The 15,090-nt window shown below is 42.4% G+C and overlaps 1 protein-coding gene across 3 annotated transcripts in view; it reads left to right on the top strand.

Moving 5' to 3' along the window:
- Window positions 1-15,090, top strand: part of dnah9 (dynein, axonemal, heavy chain 9) — a 193,444-nt gene that overhangs the window by 81,871 nt on the left and 96,483 nt on the right. For all 3 annotated transcript variants that reach the window (XM_072666671.1, XM_072666673.1, XM_072666672.1), the window contains 8 exons: window positions 2,259-2,519; window positions 4,590-5,015; window positions 5,327-5,446; window positions 7,848-8,036; window positions 8,317-8,552; window positions 8,665-8,787; window positions 9,922-10,126; window positions 13,344-13,508. In XM_072666671.1, the coding sequence (XP_072522772.1) occupies window positions 2,259-2,519; window positions 4,590-5,015; window positions 5,327-5,446; window positions 7,848-8,036; window positions 8,317-8,552; window positions 8,665-8,787; window positions 9,922-10,126; window positions 13,344-13,508 (1,725 nt within the window). The remainder of the gene's footprint in view (window positions 1-2,258; window positions 2,520-4,589; window positions 5,016-5,326; window positions 5,447-7,847; window positions 8,037-8,316; window positions 8,553-8,664; window positions 8,788-9,921; window positions 10,127-13,343; window positions 13,509-15,090) is intronic.

Raw genomic sequence — 15,090 nt, forward strand, 5'->3', positions numbered from 1 at the left:
ACCATGGGAAACGTGAAGAGACACAAACTGGAGCTTTGCTAATTCTGCCATCAGAATATGATTAATTGGGGAGGGGACTGAAGAGCGGGGAAAGAGCTTTGGGCTGAAGTTCAGTCCCCCCTCTCTGAAAAGTAAAGCTAGACTTTGCGAGCACCCATAAACAACGTAGAGGTGGTGTTTATAGGATGTTGGATTGGGAGGCGGGGCTTCAGACATGTTCTTCCTCCCAAACATCACTTCATAACATCACTTTTGTATTGCCCCTTATCGTCCTTGACCTAAACATCATAGACAATTTGTGAATAGACCCCATAACAAACTACATGATGACCCAAGAATATCTCAGAACTCAGGGCCACCTGAAAACTAAATAAGACCTTTTGCTGGCAACAAAAATGCTTGTGCAAGCAGTGATTTTTGTCAATGGCGGGGTCACCTTACCTTAGTACTGACCTTCAAAGTTGCCCAAACTTCTGCACTGGTCACATTTAGGACACTCAGTAACTGTGCATTAAGATTAGCTGATCGATTAGCTGTATACACTATACGTTTAGATGTTTGTGGACATCCCTCATAAGGAATAAATTCTGCTTCTTTAAGTCGCAGCCATTTCTGACACAGATGTGCAAATGCACACACACAGCTTGTCTAGTCCCGGTAGAGAAGTATTGCCAATAAAATAGGACTCTCTGGAGCAGATACGGTATGGGCTATAAAGCCCCCTAGCATTGAGCTGGGGAGCAGTGGAACTGTGTTCTCTGAAATGATGGATGGTGCTTCATCCAATACTTTTAGGATAAGTTGGGGAGTTGGGGATGAGGCGGAGTGGTAATAATCCAACATCCTAAACTCACCAATGCTCTTCTTGCTGAATGCAATCAAAATCCTCACATCAATGCTCAGAAATGTAGTGTAAAGCCTTTCCTGGACAATAGAGACAGTTACTCTCTACAAAAGCACGGAAGAAACGATGAATAGGCAGGTGTCCCAATACTTTTGTCCAGATAGTGTATCTACACATGAGTATTAGCATTGGCCCATTATTCCTGTATTGATGCACTTCTAGACTTTAATATTTAATCTTCAGTTTTTATGCTTAGCATTTCTTTCAGCATAGTGTGAAGACGTTTAAGTCGGGTCATTTTGGAGGGATGTGCTTTGATCTAAACTTCATCCTCTGCGTGGTGCAGTCCCCGTGCAGAAAGCCACATGTAGCTCAGCAAGCATCTTCTCTTTGGATGAAGTGGGGATCATTATGGCTGTTTCATGTAGTTTGGAGAGTAAAGAGGGAGAAACTCAGATGAAGAGGGATTTAAGTGTGGTTTCTGACTGTGCTTTGCAAGCAATTAGTACTCCATCATCTCTACCTCCTATTCATCAGTTTAATTACCCACATGATAGCAACTTGATTTTGTGTGTGTTTCGCCGTTCCGCTACCCCGAAGGCGGTTCGTCCCAGACGTCTCATTTTCTTGTGGTTAATCAGCTCATTTGGAAGCTAAAAAAAAAGTCTGTTTTTGATTTCTCGTGTACAACCTTGAGAAGAGTTGAGATTGCAGATGAAGTTCTTGTACTGCGCTCATCTGACTGTTTGTTCGGTTTAGTTGGTGCATCACGTTGCTTCAGATTGTTGCTGACGACAGTTGCAGAGCTAATTGCTCATTCCTCGTGTTTCTCTGTTTCTTTCATTCCAATTTTCTCCTCTGATTGACTTTTCCCTCTCTGACAATGTTTGGCTGAAAACGTCAGCAGCAGTAACATAATGAGGTCCTGTGATTAGAAAAGGCTCTGTCTGTTCAACTAATCCACATCAATCATATCTATGCAAACAGTTGTTCTTGCTATTGTTCCTGCCTGGGAGAGATTTTTTTTATTATTATTTATCTATTAAAAATGACAGCTTACTCATTTCTCAGATTAAAATTCGACTCCAAAACAAAAACAAATGATCTGTTATTCATAAGCTCTGGAGATGCAATTAGCTGATAATGACAAATTCATTAACTTCTATAGTCAACATCCATGACAAATATAGCTTACAGCATATGCTGTATACAGAGCCCCTTTCAGTTCGCTCATGTAATAGGCTTACATACACTGCATTATACCGTATCACTTCACCCTTCTCTGTTTCCTCACTGGTTCCTCTGCTTCTCTTGTGTCTTATACACTGGCAAGGCAGACTGAAATAAAGCACTCTGTGAACACGGCAACCTTCCTTCGTTCGAAACCGCTCTTCAATCTTCTGTCTCGCCGCAGGTGGATGACCTGAAGGCCAAGCTGGCAGCTCAGGAGGTGGACCTGAAGCAGAAGAACGAGGACGCGGACAAGCTGATCCAGGTGGTGGGGGTGGAGACGGAGAAGGTGAGCCGGGAGAAGGCTGTGGCTGATGAGGAGGAGGAGAAGGTGGCCAGCATCGCTGTGGTGGTGACCCGGAAGCAGAAGGACTGCGAGGAGGACCTGGCCAAGGCCGAGCCTGCTCTTATAGCAGCCCAGGAGGCCCTCAACACGCTTAACAAGGTCAATAACGCAGCACGGAACATCTTGACAGCATGAAAACACCCATCTATCTATAGTAATCTTACTTCAAAAAATTAAGTACAAGAAAGTACACAAAATGGTAGAATTCCTAAACCAGCAAAAAAAAGGACATTCGTGTAACACATAGGCCTATGCATAGTTAACTTCTCGTGGTTTAGTTTCAGGATGGCACTTCTCTCCCCTGTGACAAGACCTTGTCAGGTCCCCTGAAATACTAAACACCCACTCAGCAACAGCCTGTGGTGCAGGCATTGCAAGTAAATTCAGGGCCAGGGGCTTCACGGAGTTCTGCGCTAACCAGACGTTCCATTCCACGCTCAAAATCTGAGATCTTCTGAGATGAAAGCTCCTTTTTGTATTTCCTCATCTCCTGTTGAGCCCTTGCCTTGGGTGGTTTTGACAGATTTCAGGATGCCAACCTCTTCAAGATCCTTCATTGACACATCCCTATCATCTTCATCCAACTCATCCTCCCCCTGTGTTGTTGATGTGGATGCACCATGTTGTTTTCTCTCTGTTCGAGTTAAAACATGTTCAACTTTAGTGGATAAGCTTCGCTTGTCATGTGTCACTTTTCAGAAGACAGCTAATCATAAAAAGATAAAAAAAGAGAGTGAGCACAGGGCTGTGCGGTGTTCCAAATGTGGTGATTTCAAAACTGAGAATTCAACCTTTCCTCTCTAAAGAGGCCACCCAGGTACTCAGGTACCCGGCGTCTTTAGTAATTTCAAGACTTGACTACTGCAACTCCCTTCTGGCTGGTCTTTCAGACCCCTGCAGTTGATCCAGAACATAGTGGCATAGGTTGTCCTCAGTGTTTCAAAGTTCAGCCATGTCACTCCTCTGCTGCGTTGTCTTCACTGGCTTCCTGTAGCTGCTGCCCACATTAGATTAAAAACCCTGACACTGGCCTGCAAAGCCAAGAATGGACCAGCCCCTTCGTATGATGGCAATGATCAAAAGCAAATTTGTACCAAGAGCCCTTCGAGCTTAAAGTACGGCTCGGCTTGATCTATTATCTTTTAAGATGCTCAGAAGACAAGTGTCCAGGCTTTTTTCTGTCCTTGCACTGAAGTGGTGGAAGGAACTTCTCCTGGGTGTCTGAATGGCAGAGTCACTCATGCACAAACGCAGACTGAAGACCCACCTCTTCCAAGAGTACCTAGGCAAAGGGTAGTGTATGTTAAGTATTGTGGTCTCTATACAGACTTTTGTGCTTAGTAGTATCTAAGCGTAGAGGTATCTTTTGGACACTAGCAGATACAAACTAGCTAAGGCTATTTTCTGAGTAAACAACGAAGCACTTTTATACGTGGCTCTGGATCAGAACTTCTGCTTAGTGCATTAAATGTAAATGTAAAAACCTTCTCCTTAAAGAATTCTCTACATTGGAGATCTCACTTACCTCCACAAAAGTGGGAGACAAATGGTGGATTCTTCTCCGTTCATGCAATTTTAAATGACACTAGAAGTGGGAAGGATGCAGATATTTTATTGAAATCGTGATCAATTTTGCTATTGTGATACAAGCGAGTATATCGTCAACATCATCAGTGCTTAAAGGATTTCGTTACAGAGTGTAATCAGTGGTGTTTAATTAGATGAAGTGCAGCAGATTCTGAATATAAGTCACTGTTATTAGTATGGGAGAGTATTTTTACAGCACTTTTAGAAAGTATTTATAGCCCACCCCCAGGCAGCACCCCTAAAGCTTTGCTCTACTCGTTCTATGCTTTGCAAAACTTGTTACTCTTGATTTCACCATCTTGTCTGCCAAGCAAAGACAAAAAAATATAGAGAAACATGACCACTGAACATCAAGACTGAGTTAATAGGTGGGCAATGCAGATGACTCTGCAGATATAATTGCACTGTACAATTTGCATTATGCAAACCACCACAAAAGGACATTTATAACAGCTAGTTAACATCATTACATTTGCCCCCCCACTGATTTTCATTTCTTTTTTGGCATGCCGGCATGAACCGCATGCTAAAGAGGGATTGGAGAGGAGATTTGAATTGTCTCTGTATGTTTCTTTCCTTTAGAATAACCTGACAGAGTTGAAGTCTTTTGGCTCTCCGGTGGCTGCCGTTACGAATGTGACTGCTGCCGTCATGGTCCTCATGGCCCCTGGCGGCCGGGTTCCGAAGGACCGCAGCTGGAAAGCGGCCAAGGTGATGATGGCTAAAGTTGACGCTTTTCTGGACTCGCTCATCAACTTCAACAAGGAGAACATCCATGAAAACTGCCTGAAAGCCATCCAGCCCTACCTGCAGGACCCGGAGTTTAAGCCGGAGCTGGTGGCAGCTAAGTCCTACGCTGCGGCCGGCCTGTGCTCCTGGGTCATTAACATAGTGAAGTTCTACGAGGTTTACTGTGAAGTGGAGCCCAAGAGACAAGCCCTGAACAAGGCCAACGCTGAGCTAGCCTCCGCTCAGGAGAAGCTCTCTGTCATCAAGGCCAAAATCAATGTAAGCTATCTGAGAGTCAGGCTATGCTTTTGGACGTTATCGTAAGTTAGTAGCTCTGAAAATGCACAGCATCAAACACAGTGGAAGTGAGGTGAGAAATCTGTGTCTTCACCTTCTAATTGCATTTGTGATTGAGGATGCAGTGCTGAGATGGGTTTTCTTCAACATTTTCAGGACTTCTCAGATACATTTTTTTCCCAGTTGAGATGAACTTGTTTGTTCCTTTGTAGAACTTAAGAAGTTTAGATGCTCTGTTGCTGTCTGACTCTCCCTCCCTTAACAACCCCCTATTCCTCCTCTCCCCCTGACAGCACCTTAATGAGAACTTGGCGAAGCTGACGGCAAAGTTTGAGAGAGCCACAGCAGACAAGCTGAAGTGCCAACAAGAGGCCGAGACCACAGCACGCACAATCTCCCTCGCCAACCGCCTGGTGAGCCTCCCCTCCCCGAACACGCACACGTACACACACACGCAGAGCCTTTGGCAGTGGCGGCACGTTCCCCTCTGGAAGCCGATGGATTCCTGCTAAGATGACGAGGGTGTGAATAAATCCAGGCTGAATCTTTTGGCATCTCAGGTCTTAATTACCTGACAGAAGAACCAGACATGCAGAACAATAATGCAGATGCTTCACTCAAGCCTGCGTAAGCAAAATCAATCAAGATTAGACCTGCTTAATGATAGTGCTGCTTTTACTGGTCAAACCTGACGTTGTTGTAAAATTGCTGACTTTTGTTTTTTCACCCCAGAACCAACTGCCTTGGCTCGGACAATACTCCACTGTTGGGAAGTTTGAAATGGCTGTTTCTAAAAAATTATCAAACCTGTTTTTTTTTTTGTTTTTTTTTTAGGAGACATGAATTAAAGCAGCATTACATAGTTTTTGTTCTTTAAAACAACAATCATTATGATGCTTCATTGACTGTAATAGAGAGAAATGCATCTCTATCCATGCTCCTAATGGCACTATGTAATTTGGTGAAACCATCAAGACAATACTTGCATTGCAGACGCTGCATATTTGTGTAAAATGCCATAATATTGCCCTAACACGTCAGACCACATGCTTTTTTCACTTTCAGTGTCAGTGCTGTATCTGTCAGCTTGTCCAGAAATGCACGTGTAAAGCATGTCCTTTAGTGGTAGCTCAAAGCGCAAATTACATGTCCGTACCATAGGGGGAACACTATGTTCTCTACAGCCTCTTGTGTGTCTAATCTAATGTGATTTAGGCCTATTTACACTAAGTACGATTTCTTCGACCGGAAACTCTGCTCCCTGTCCACTTTTACGCTCTTTAATTTCACTCCTCCACACAGGTGCTCATTAGCGAGGGAAACTATAGTTTGCGGTTCTTTGTGGACATGACCAGCTTAGGATGCACCTAGACAAACGTAAAAATAATAAGAACAGCCACATAAAGTGGCTGTGTACTCATCTACATTCTGCAGCCTTTGAGCTCTGCTCCACCAAAATCTGACTGCTCGTCATATAAGCTTTTGTGTTCTGCTACAAACAAGGTGTGCTGCTCTGCTGCCGTCTTAATGTTCATTTCGTTGGTCTGCAGCCATGACAACGGAGCTCTGATTGGTCAGCCTGAATTGAATACAATCATAAAATGTACGCAGTGTCACAAACTGTCAGTTTCAGACTTGTTTGTAAAAATCACAATCTGTGTCAATAGGCCTTTACCTGCAGTCTTAAAAAATAAAGGTGCCATAAAACAACCACATTTGGTTGCATAAAGAACCATGTCTGTAATATAGCCTGCTTAAGTCTGACAAACTTTAAAAGAAGGTTCTTTACTCATTTAAAGGTTCTTCATAAAACCAAAAGACATCACTCAGAGAACCTTTTGTGGCTTTGTGGCACATTTATTTTTTAATTTCTGCATAATGGTTTTTGAGCAGTTTTGAAGATACAGTCATTTAAAGGTTAAGCTATAGTCTAATAGTATTCTCTAACTCTCCCCAGATCAGATTGCTTTTACACTTACTGTTTTATTCAACCTTCAAGCCTAAAAAGTCATGTGATCAGACTGCAGGTGGGAGTGTAGACATACTGATTCATAAGAAACGACGTTGTACACTGACTAAACAAATATTAACACACATGAGAAATGAGCCAAGCCATCAGCACGTCTGTCAGCTCATCTCAGAATGCAAGCTGACTCTCCTCTCTCCTGTCTCTCTGTTTGATCATCTTTGATTGTGTGTGTGTGTGTGTGTGTGTGTGTGTGTGTGTGTGTGTGTATGTTTGTTTGGCTTTGTGACAAAGACTGTTTAGCTGCTTAATAGTCAAATATGGTACAAATAAATGTATTTATCACAGATAATCTTTAACAGTACTGCTGTTATTCTAAGGGATTTAATGGTCAAGATATAGGTATGTGGGGTGCTGTATGGATATCAATCATCAGAGTTTGGAGGCTGTGAATATAAGGTTTACTGTTTTGGAGTTGTGACACTTCTGTATCTGAGAAAGCTGTAGAACATTGAGAATAGAATTATAATAAAAATAAAATCCACAATGCCTTGAAAAGATCAAATCTTGTAGCAGATATTGTGTCAAGAGTACCTGACATGTGTCCCAAGCTTTTTTCCAGCATGCCCACTTTAACCTAAAAGGGTTAGTGTCTAGAGTCAGGTTTAAGACCAGTAGGGATTAAGTTAAGTTAGGAATAGCATTATCTTAATTTAAGATAAGATTAGTTTAAATTACACCCCAATAAAATATAAAAAATATGTGCATCATTATAAAATGACAAATGTTTGAGCAGCAGTGTACACAGTTGGTAGCACGTTTGAATGCTTTCCATGTATTCTCCTCAGGTTGGAGGCTTGGCATCAGAGAATGTACGCTGGGCCGAGGCAGTGGCTAACTTCAAACACCAGGAGAGAACTCTGTGTGGAGACGTTCTTCTCATTACTGCCTTCGTGTCTTATCTGGGCTACTTCACCAAGCGTTACCGCCATGAGCTAATGGACAACACCTGGAAGCCGTACCTCAGCCAGCTGAAGGTCTGTTTATCCGCTCAGATTTCAAAGTGGCTATTCAATAGGGAGTCCATTTACTATATCAGTATCTGCTCCAGCTACTCTTAGTACGTACTGTAAGACATTACTTTTATCAGGATTACCATGACAAGCAAGTTGTTAAGGCAGTGCTTTGTTTGCTAGATTTTTTGGTTTAGACCCAGCTTGTCTACCCCAAAACACACAAACACTTTGTTTATTCTTGGCCATGGGAACTGCAGATTCACTGAGATGACTCCTTTCTTGTTATCTTCTTACTCGCCAGGTGCCTATCCCAGTTACTCCAGGGCTGGACCCCCTTACCATGCTTATGGATGATGCAGACCTTGCAACCTGGCAGAATGAGGGGCTTCCAGCAGACCGGATGTCCACAGAGAACGCCACAATCCTTACCAGCTGTGAGCGTTGGCCGCTCATGGTGGACCCCCAGCTCCAAGGGATCAAGTGGATTAAAAATAAATACGGAGATGACCTTCGGGTCATCAGGATTGGTCAGAGAGGGTGAATGTTACTGTTTGTTTTGCAGTTTGTATTTTTGGAATGTGGTGTCTCTATGGCTTGTTTTTTCCCCCATTGTCTGCTTTAATTTATTCTCCTGCTGCTGTCTTTGTAGCTATCTGGACTCCATTGAGAGGGCTTTATCTGCAGGTGAGGTTGTCCTTATTGAGAATCTGGAGGAGGCTGTGGATCCGGTGCTTGGCCCCCTACTTGGTCAAGAAACAATCAAGAAGGGGCGGTAAGTCAGATGTAAACAGTAAAAGCACAGTTCTCAGGTTCCAAGGCTACAGACTTCTTTTTTATCATATGTAAAAACTAAATCTAGAATTTGAGTGATCTTATCTGTATTGTTTTATCCAGAAAGATTATAGGCACATGTACCTACCACTACACTCTACAATACCTGGCAAATTATTCTAGATTTCAGATGACAATTGTACATGTATATATTTACATAGTTTGATCTTCTTTTTGAGAATTACACTGGCAGGGTTCCAAACCAGGTTTTGGATATTACACATTAATATTTTTTTTCTAAAAACTGGTTGCAGTGAAAAATCCTATGTGTACTGAAAATTCAAGAAACCCTTCATATAGGTTAATGTGGCATTAGTAGTCATACTCAAGGACACTTCTTGGTATAGCATGGAGTTGCTGCTCAGGTGGAGAATATGACAGTGGTGTTATCCACTATGTTACACCTTCAAAACTTGCTAACTGTATTGGGGTTGATCGTAATTACAATATTGATATTGCAGAAAGCTGGAATACACTAATTAGCCTTAGAACCAATCACAGTGTTTTATATAGTTTGTGGTTAGTACTTCTCTGGGTGTTTTGATTAATTGAGCTAATTGTGATTCAACAAATGTGAAAATGTTGATTGACAAATATTACAATAATGCAGGCCAAGGAGCTCTCAGAGTGGTGCAACTCTCTAACTGTGCCTTTCATTAGGAGATCGTGAATTCAATCTCTGTGGATGCAATGGTCAGGAGTCATAGACAATAGAGAGACAGCCTTGCTCTGTAGGGTTTTTCTCCCCCATCAGCGTAATCCTAGCTGATGTAACGGAATGAAATAGAATAGGCCGTTAGCGCTCTCCTTCAAGCGTGTTGAGCAGTGCGATTTGAGTGACATTCTGTTGTTGCAGCTTGACAAGACATGCTTCAAGTGTCTTCGAGGAAGCGAGTGCTAGCCTTTATCTTCCCAGTTTGATAACATTGTGTCTGGGGGGGGAGGAAGGTCTTGGATGGCGTTGGCAATAACTAAATTAAGGAGGGGGAAAAAATCATGTTGAATATTGTTTTGGGCTCCAAATCACCTCCTTCAAATGAAATGTTAACCCATGTCCTCTGATGCTTCACTGCAGCTACATAAAGATTGGTGACAAAGAGTGTGAATACAACCCCAGTTTCCGCCTCATACTCCACACCAAGCTTGCCAACCCTCACTACCAGCCCGAGCTGCAGGCCCAGTGCACTCTGATGAACTTCACCGTCACTCGAGATGGCCTGGAGGACCAGCTGCTAGCTGCTGTGGTCAGCATGGAAAGACCTGACCTGGAGGAGCTGAAGGTGAGTGCAGGTGAACTTCATTAACGTCTGTCGGCTCTCATCTCTGGCACCTTGCTATTACACTGATGGGACAATATGCTGCGGCGTACCAAAGTCTGCTCTGAGGAACATCACAGGGGCTTTCATTAAAAGCAGGAAGCCAGTTCTTTGATATGAGCTTATCTTCTCTCAGCTTTGTCTGAGGAAAGTTAAGTGGGATGGGAGCTAATTGGTGGCTTTTTGGAGAGGCGTTTTTGAACTTAATTGGATTCATCGGTTTCTGATGTGTCGTTGGGCTGAACTCGGAGATAATTAGTCGCGTTACAATAATCGCCAGCATATAGTCAATTACCTAAGATGAGCTTTGTAATAACACAAACTTTCAGTCTCGCAGAACCCTCAATACATCCTCAGAACCCTTCCTGTGTCTCATAACCGCCATTCTAATGAGGATACTGGGTGGTTTAGAGTAGGTTTTGCTGAAGTATGGCTCCTTTCAGCCTGGCCGTGCAACGTTTGGGTAATGACCTTTGAGGGCTGCTCTGTAGGCTACAGCAAACACTTTATGTAAATGGAAGTAATCATATGAAACCGACTCAATCAAAACTTCAGCCACAAATGAGGCCGGCGTTCTAGATTAGGCCGGCGTTGCTGCCATACAATTAGAGCCAAAGCTCTCAAGGCTTCCACTGTGCTCTCATTAGATCCGCCCGTAAAATCAAAAAATCTGCTTTCACGCAAGCCCAGATTGCTGACGGCAGGCTTTTTAAAGAATGAAACTTCAGATAATTTGAGGACTCTTGTCAGTAGTTCAATGAGAAAAAGGAGCAATTGTATATGTTTTGTGTTTGCCTCTTCTCTTCTTGCTATATCCCCCCTCCCTCCGACTGCCACCCTCCCTTTGAAGAACCATTTTAAGCTACACCAGAAGGCCCTCAGCTGTAGACAAATGCATGTTTTTTAATAACTGAAAAAAAGCTGTGATTATCTTTGAGCTGCGTGTCCCGTCAGTGAAATTTGCTGTAAAATTGAAATGTGACTTAATGAAGCTTGGTTAATTATCGTTTCGTAGAGACTCTACAGAGAAAAGAAAGAGGATACCAAACTGTCTTATCACCTTAATTAATACTGAAAGTTGGGAAAAAAAGACATGACAATGCTACGCTCCTGTTTCAGAGTCGTGTGGGAGTGAACAGGCCGCACTGATTGTCAGTTGTGCCCTACCTTGCTGCTTGCTGTGAAAAGCCAACTGCAGTTTAGAAAATGGTCTTACGTAACACCCCAGAGACTGTTCTTTTTTTTCTCCCACTGATTTAGCTCTTGCTTATGAGTGTTACATTACAGAATTCTCCTACATATAATTTACTGCAACAAATTCGAGAGAAACTGTAGTAATATGAGTTGGCAAATAGGCCTTGAGCTGTATCCATGCTAAAGATCAGGAAAGGCCTATGGAATCTAAATGTCATCCTCAGCTATGCAGGCATCTGTCTCGCACTCTAATGAGAAGCTAAAAAAAAAAGCTCCTCATCTTAAATGAACTTAACAGACTACGCTCCTGCGTCGCATCATTATTTGCCCAAAATTATAGATGTGTTATCTTATTTTAATTCCAATTAAACGTGCTGCTGACTAGTTAATTGTTTGTTTTCAGGAGTCTGGGGAAATTGCCTGCACAATATGCCTAGAAAGGCTTAGTGCTTAATTACGGACTCATTAAGATGACTGCTTTAGATGCCGCCCTCTCCCTCCTCTTTGGCTAAAGGTTATGTGGAAGGTCAAGGTCATTGAAGGCAGAGCACAAATGATTTTCTCTAAATACCTTGCTTTATTATCGGTGAGAACGAGGCCTCATAAAAAAGTCACACAGTTCTCCCAAGGAGGTGTGTGCGGTGTGGAACTTTACATTTGTTGCCTCTGCTGGGGTTTGGAACAGGAAAATAATGATGTTTGGATTTTTAATCCCCAAAGGCCTGTATGTTGTTGTGCCTTACTCTGTTAGTGCTTAGGAAGACTTGTACACCTACTCATTTAAGCTAATTGTGTGGGAGCAAAGAAATGCATACAATCATGCAGATGCAGGCCAGCAGCTTCACATAATGTTCACATCAACCATTAGAATGAGGATGGTTGTTGGTGCCCAACAGCCTCTTGAATTTACTCAGAATAGTGTCCTAAAGAACAAACATCCAGCGAGTGGCGGTTTTGCGGACGGAAACACCTTGTTAATAAGAGAGGTCAACAGAGAATGACCAGACTAGTTTGAGCTGACAGCTACAGTAACTCAGATAACCACTGTGTACTACCATGCTGAACAAGATAGCATCTCAGAATGCACAAAATGCAGCAAAAGACTACGCCAGGTTCCACTTTTGTCAGCCAAGAACAGAAAGCTGAGGCTGCAATGAGTTCAAGTTCACCAAAACTGGACAGCTGAAGATACAGCCCAGTCTGGAGGGTCTCAACTTCTGTTCTGCACAAACAGCTTGAACCCAACCCGCCTTTTGTCAACAGTCTAGGCTGGTGGACGTGGTGTAATGGCGTGGAGAAAGTTCTCCTAGCATGCTTTAGGCTCCACAGCTACCACATCGTCCACATTCTATTTGAGTATTGTTGCGGACCATGTGAATCTCTTCATTACCTCCATTCACTCACACCAGGATCCCAAGAGGAATCTTTCCAACATTTTATATCAATCCCACGAATAATTGAGCTTGTTTGTAGAGCAAAGGGAGGCTCTATACAGCATTACTTTGGACTTTCTAATAAATTGATTGGTGTGTGTGTGTTTATGTTTGTTCGTCATAGTTACTGAAATGATAATGGAGTTCAAATAACCGACCCTACTGGCCACATCGTGTCTGACTAAATATTTACAACTGCTATGATGGGTGTCTGTGTGTTTGTTTGCATGTTTGTGAAGATGTGTTTGCTTCACTATCAGAATATGGTGTATAGATCTGTCAGTGTTGACAGTCCTGTCACACACAGGCCTGTGAAGGCTGGATGCAGTTTGATGTCTTATGCCAGGAGGAAGTCAGTTAATCCACCCAGAGCTTCCCTTCATGTTTGCTGTTTGCAGATGCAGTGTGTATCGATCACAACCGTCTTTGAGCTGCCCTCTGCCGCCCGTGCGGCCAACCCTTCTCACCCGCGCTCTGCGGCCTCGCTTATTAGCCGCTCTTACCACACCTCTGTGATTTTCTCTCACTTTCTTTTTCTGTTTTCTTTTTTGTAGTCTAACCTCACGAAGCAGCAGAATGGTTTCAAGATCACTTTGAAAACTCTGGAAGACAACCTGCTGTCCCGTCTGTCCTCGGCTTCAGGAAACTTTCTAGGAGACACAGAGCTGGTGGAGAACCTGGAGATAACCAAACGCACAGCCGCAGAGATTGAAGAGAAGGTAGTGTGTAATGTCTGTAAGGTAGTGAGTGATGTATAGGTCAGGAGTTCTGGACTAAAGTTGCCTAGGACCACATTCGCCATCATATGAATCATAATACATTGATTTAATAGTTAGTTTTATTAATATTAAAATGCTCTATAATGAAAACTACATTTACCTTAGCATAGTGTATAATAATAGTATAGTGTATAATAATAAGTGTTTAGGGGGACCTCGAGTGGGTGTCTATGTCAGGCTAAAAGCTGACACTAGCCAAGTGACTTTTGCTATGCCTTCTCTCCAACATTCCTCGGTCTCAAAACTAAACTGGACTACTTCGGCTACCAAACTAGAGCTAAACACTCATCAGAAGGGGAAGCGTGACACGGCGTGAAAAAAGCAGAACCCAAGGAAGCGAGGGGGTGCTAAGCTAAAAGCTAACTCAGCTACAATCTCTTTTGCTAGCCCACTACACTAAGCTATACCATGGTATGCTAAGGCCTGCTATACTGGGTGGGTCCTGTGAGTGTTGCAGTGCCATTATCTAGCTGATAAAAGCAAAGCTTATCGATATTCTCTAAATTTGCATATTTCATTCTAAGGTAAAATAACAGGGTTGTTTGTGTCTGAGCATTGTTCACCTCAACCAAATACACATACTTCCTATTTATACATAAAATAAGCTGATATACTGCATATACTTATATCCGTATGCTTAAAATATACTTAAAATAATAAGTAATTGCATTTTTTGCATCTTTAAAGGACGTTTGCTGCCATCTTTGGCTGAAATTATGTTTTAATTTTTTATTCATTTTAATAATTTACCATAAAAAAATTGCTGGTAGCTGGTTTCAGATGGTCTAAGCTGGTCTTTAATAGCCAGGGTGGTTGAAAAGCTGTTCATCCAAGCAAAAATAAACCCTGTACTGGTAAGCAAACTGGTAAGTTTGGTTTTACTGGTCGACCTGCTTAGTCAGGCTGATCATAATGGTCAATCAGCTTGGTCATGCTGGTCAACAAGCTTAGTCGTGTTTATCATGCTGAGCTTTGTTTTGCTAATCATGCTGGTCAACCACCATGGTCAATCTCGGTCATATTGGTGGTCTAGCGTCGCAGCAGGGTTGAAAAATATAGGTTTTGTTATAAAAATGGTTTATTATAAGTGGACTGTGGGTCCCTGGTCTTCAAATTTTACAAAGTCTCCAAAAGGGATTTTAACTGTAATGATCTATTTTTATTGATTTTGTCACATTATCTGTTTGGAGATTTGGGCTCTACTTTTTGTACGTAATGAGTTATGGATGTTCATTTATATGGGTGATATTTTAGCATTTTGAGTTATTTTATTATCATCTGCTCCATTCATCATTCTGAACACATCTAGCAGTATTAAACAGCGTCCTTCTGAATAATTAAAACCTGTGAGGCTGCACAGGACCGTCAGACCAGAAACAGTTTGTCTGCAACCAGACTGAAATCCAGTAATTCCAGACTTTTGAACAGTAGTGTTGTAGTTCCTTTGATCGTTCCTCCAGCTGTATTTGACTCGTCAATGTGTTAAAAAAAATCATTCTGGACCACGTCGAGTTGAATAACA

The sequence above is a fragment of the Salminus brasiliensis genome, chromosome 22 (assembly GCF_030463535.1).
Source record: "Salminus brasiliensis chromosome 22, fSalBra1.hap2, whole genome shotgun sequence".
NCBI classification, from domain to species: Eukaryota; Metazoa; Chordata; class Actinopteri; order Characiformes; family Bryconidae; genus Salminus; species Salminus brasiliensis.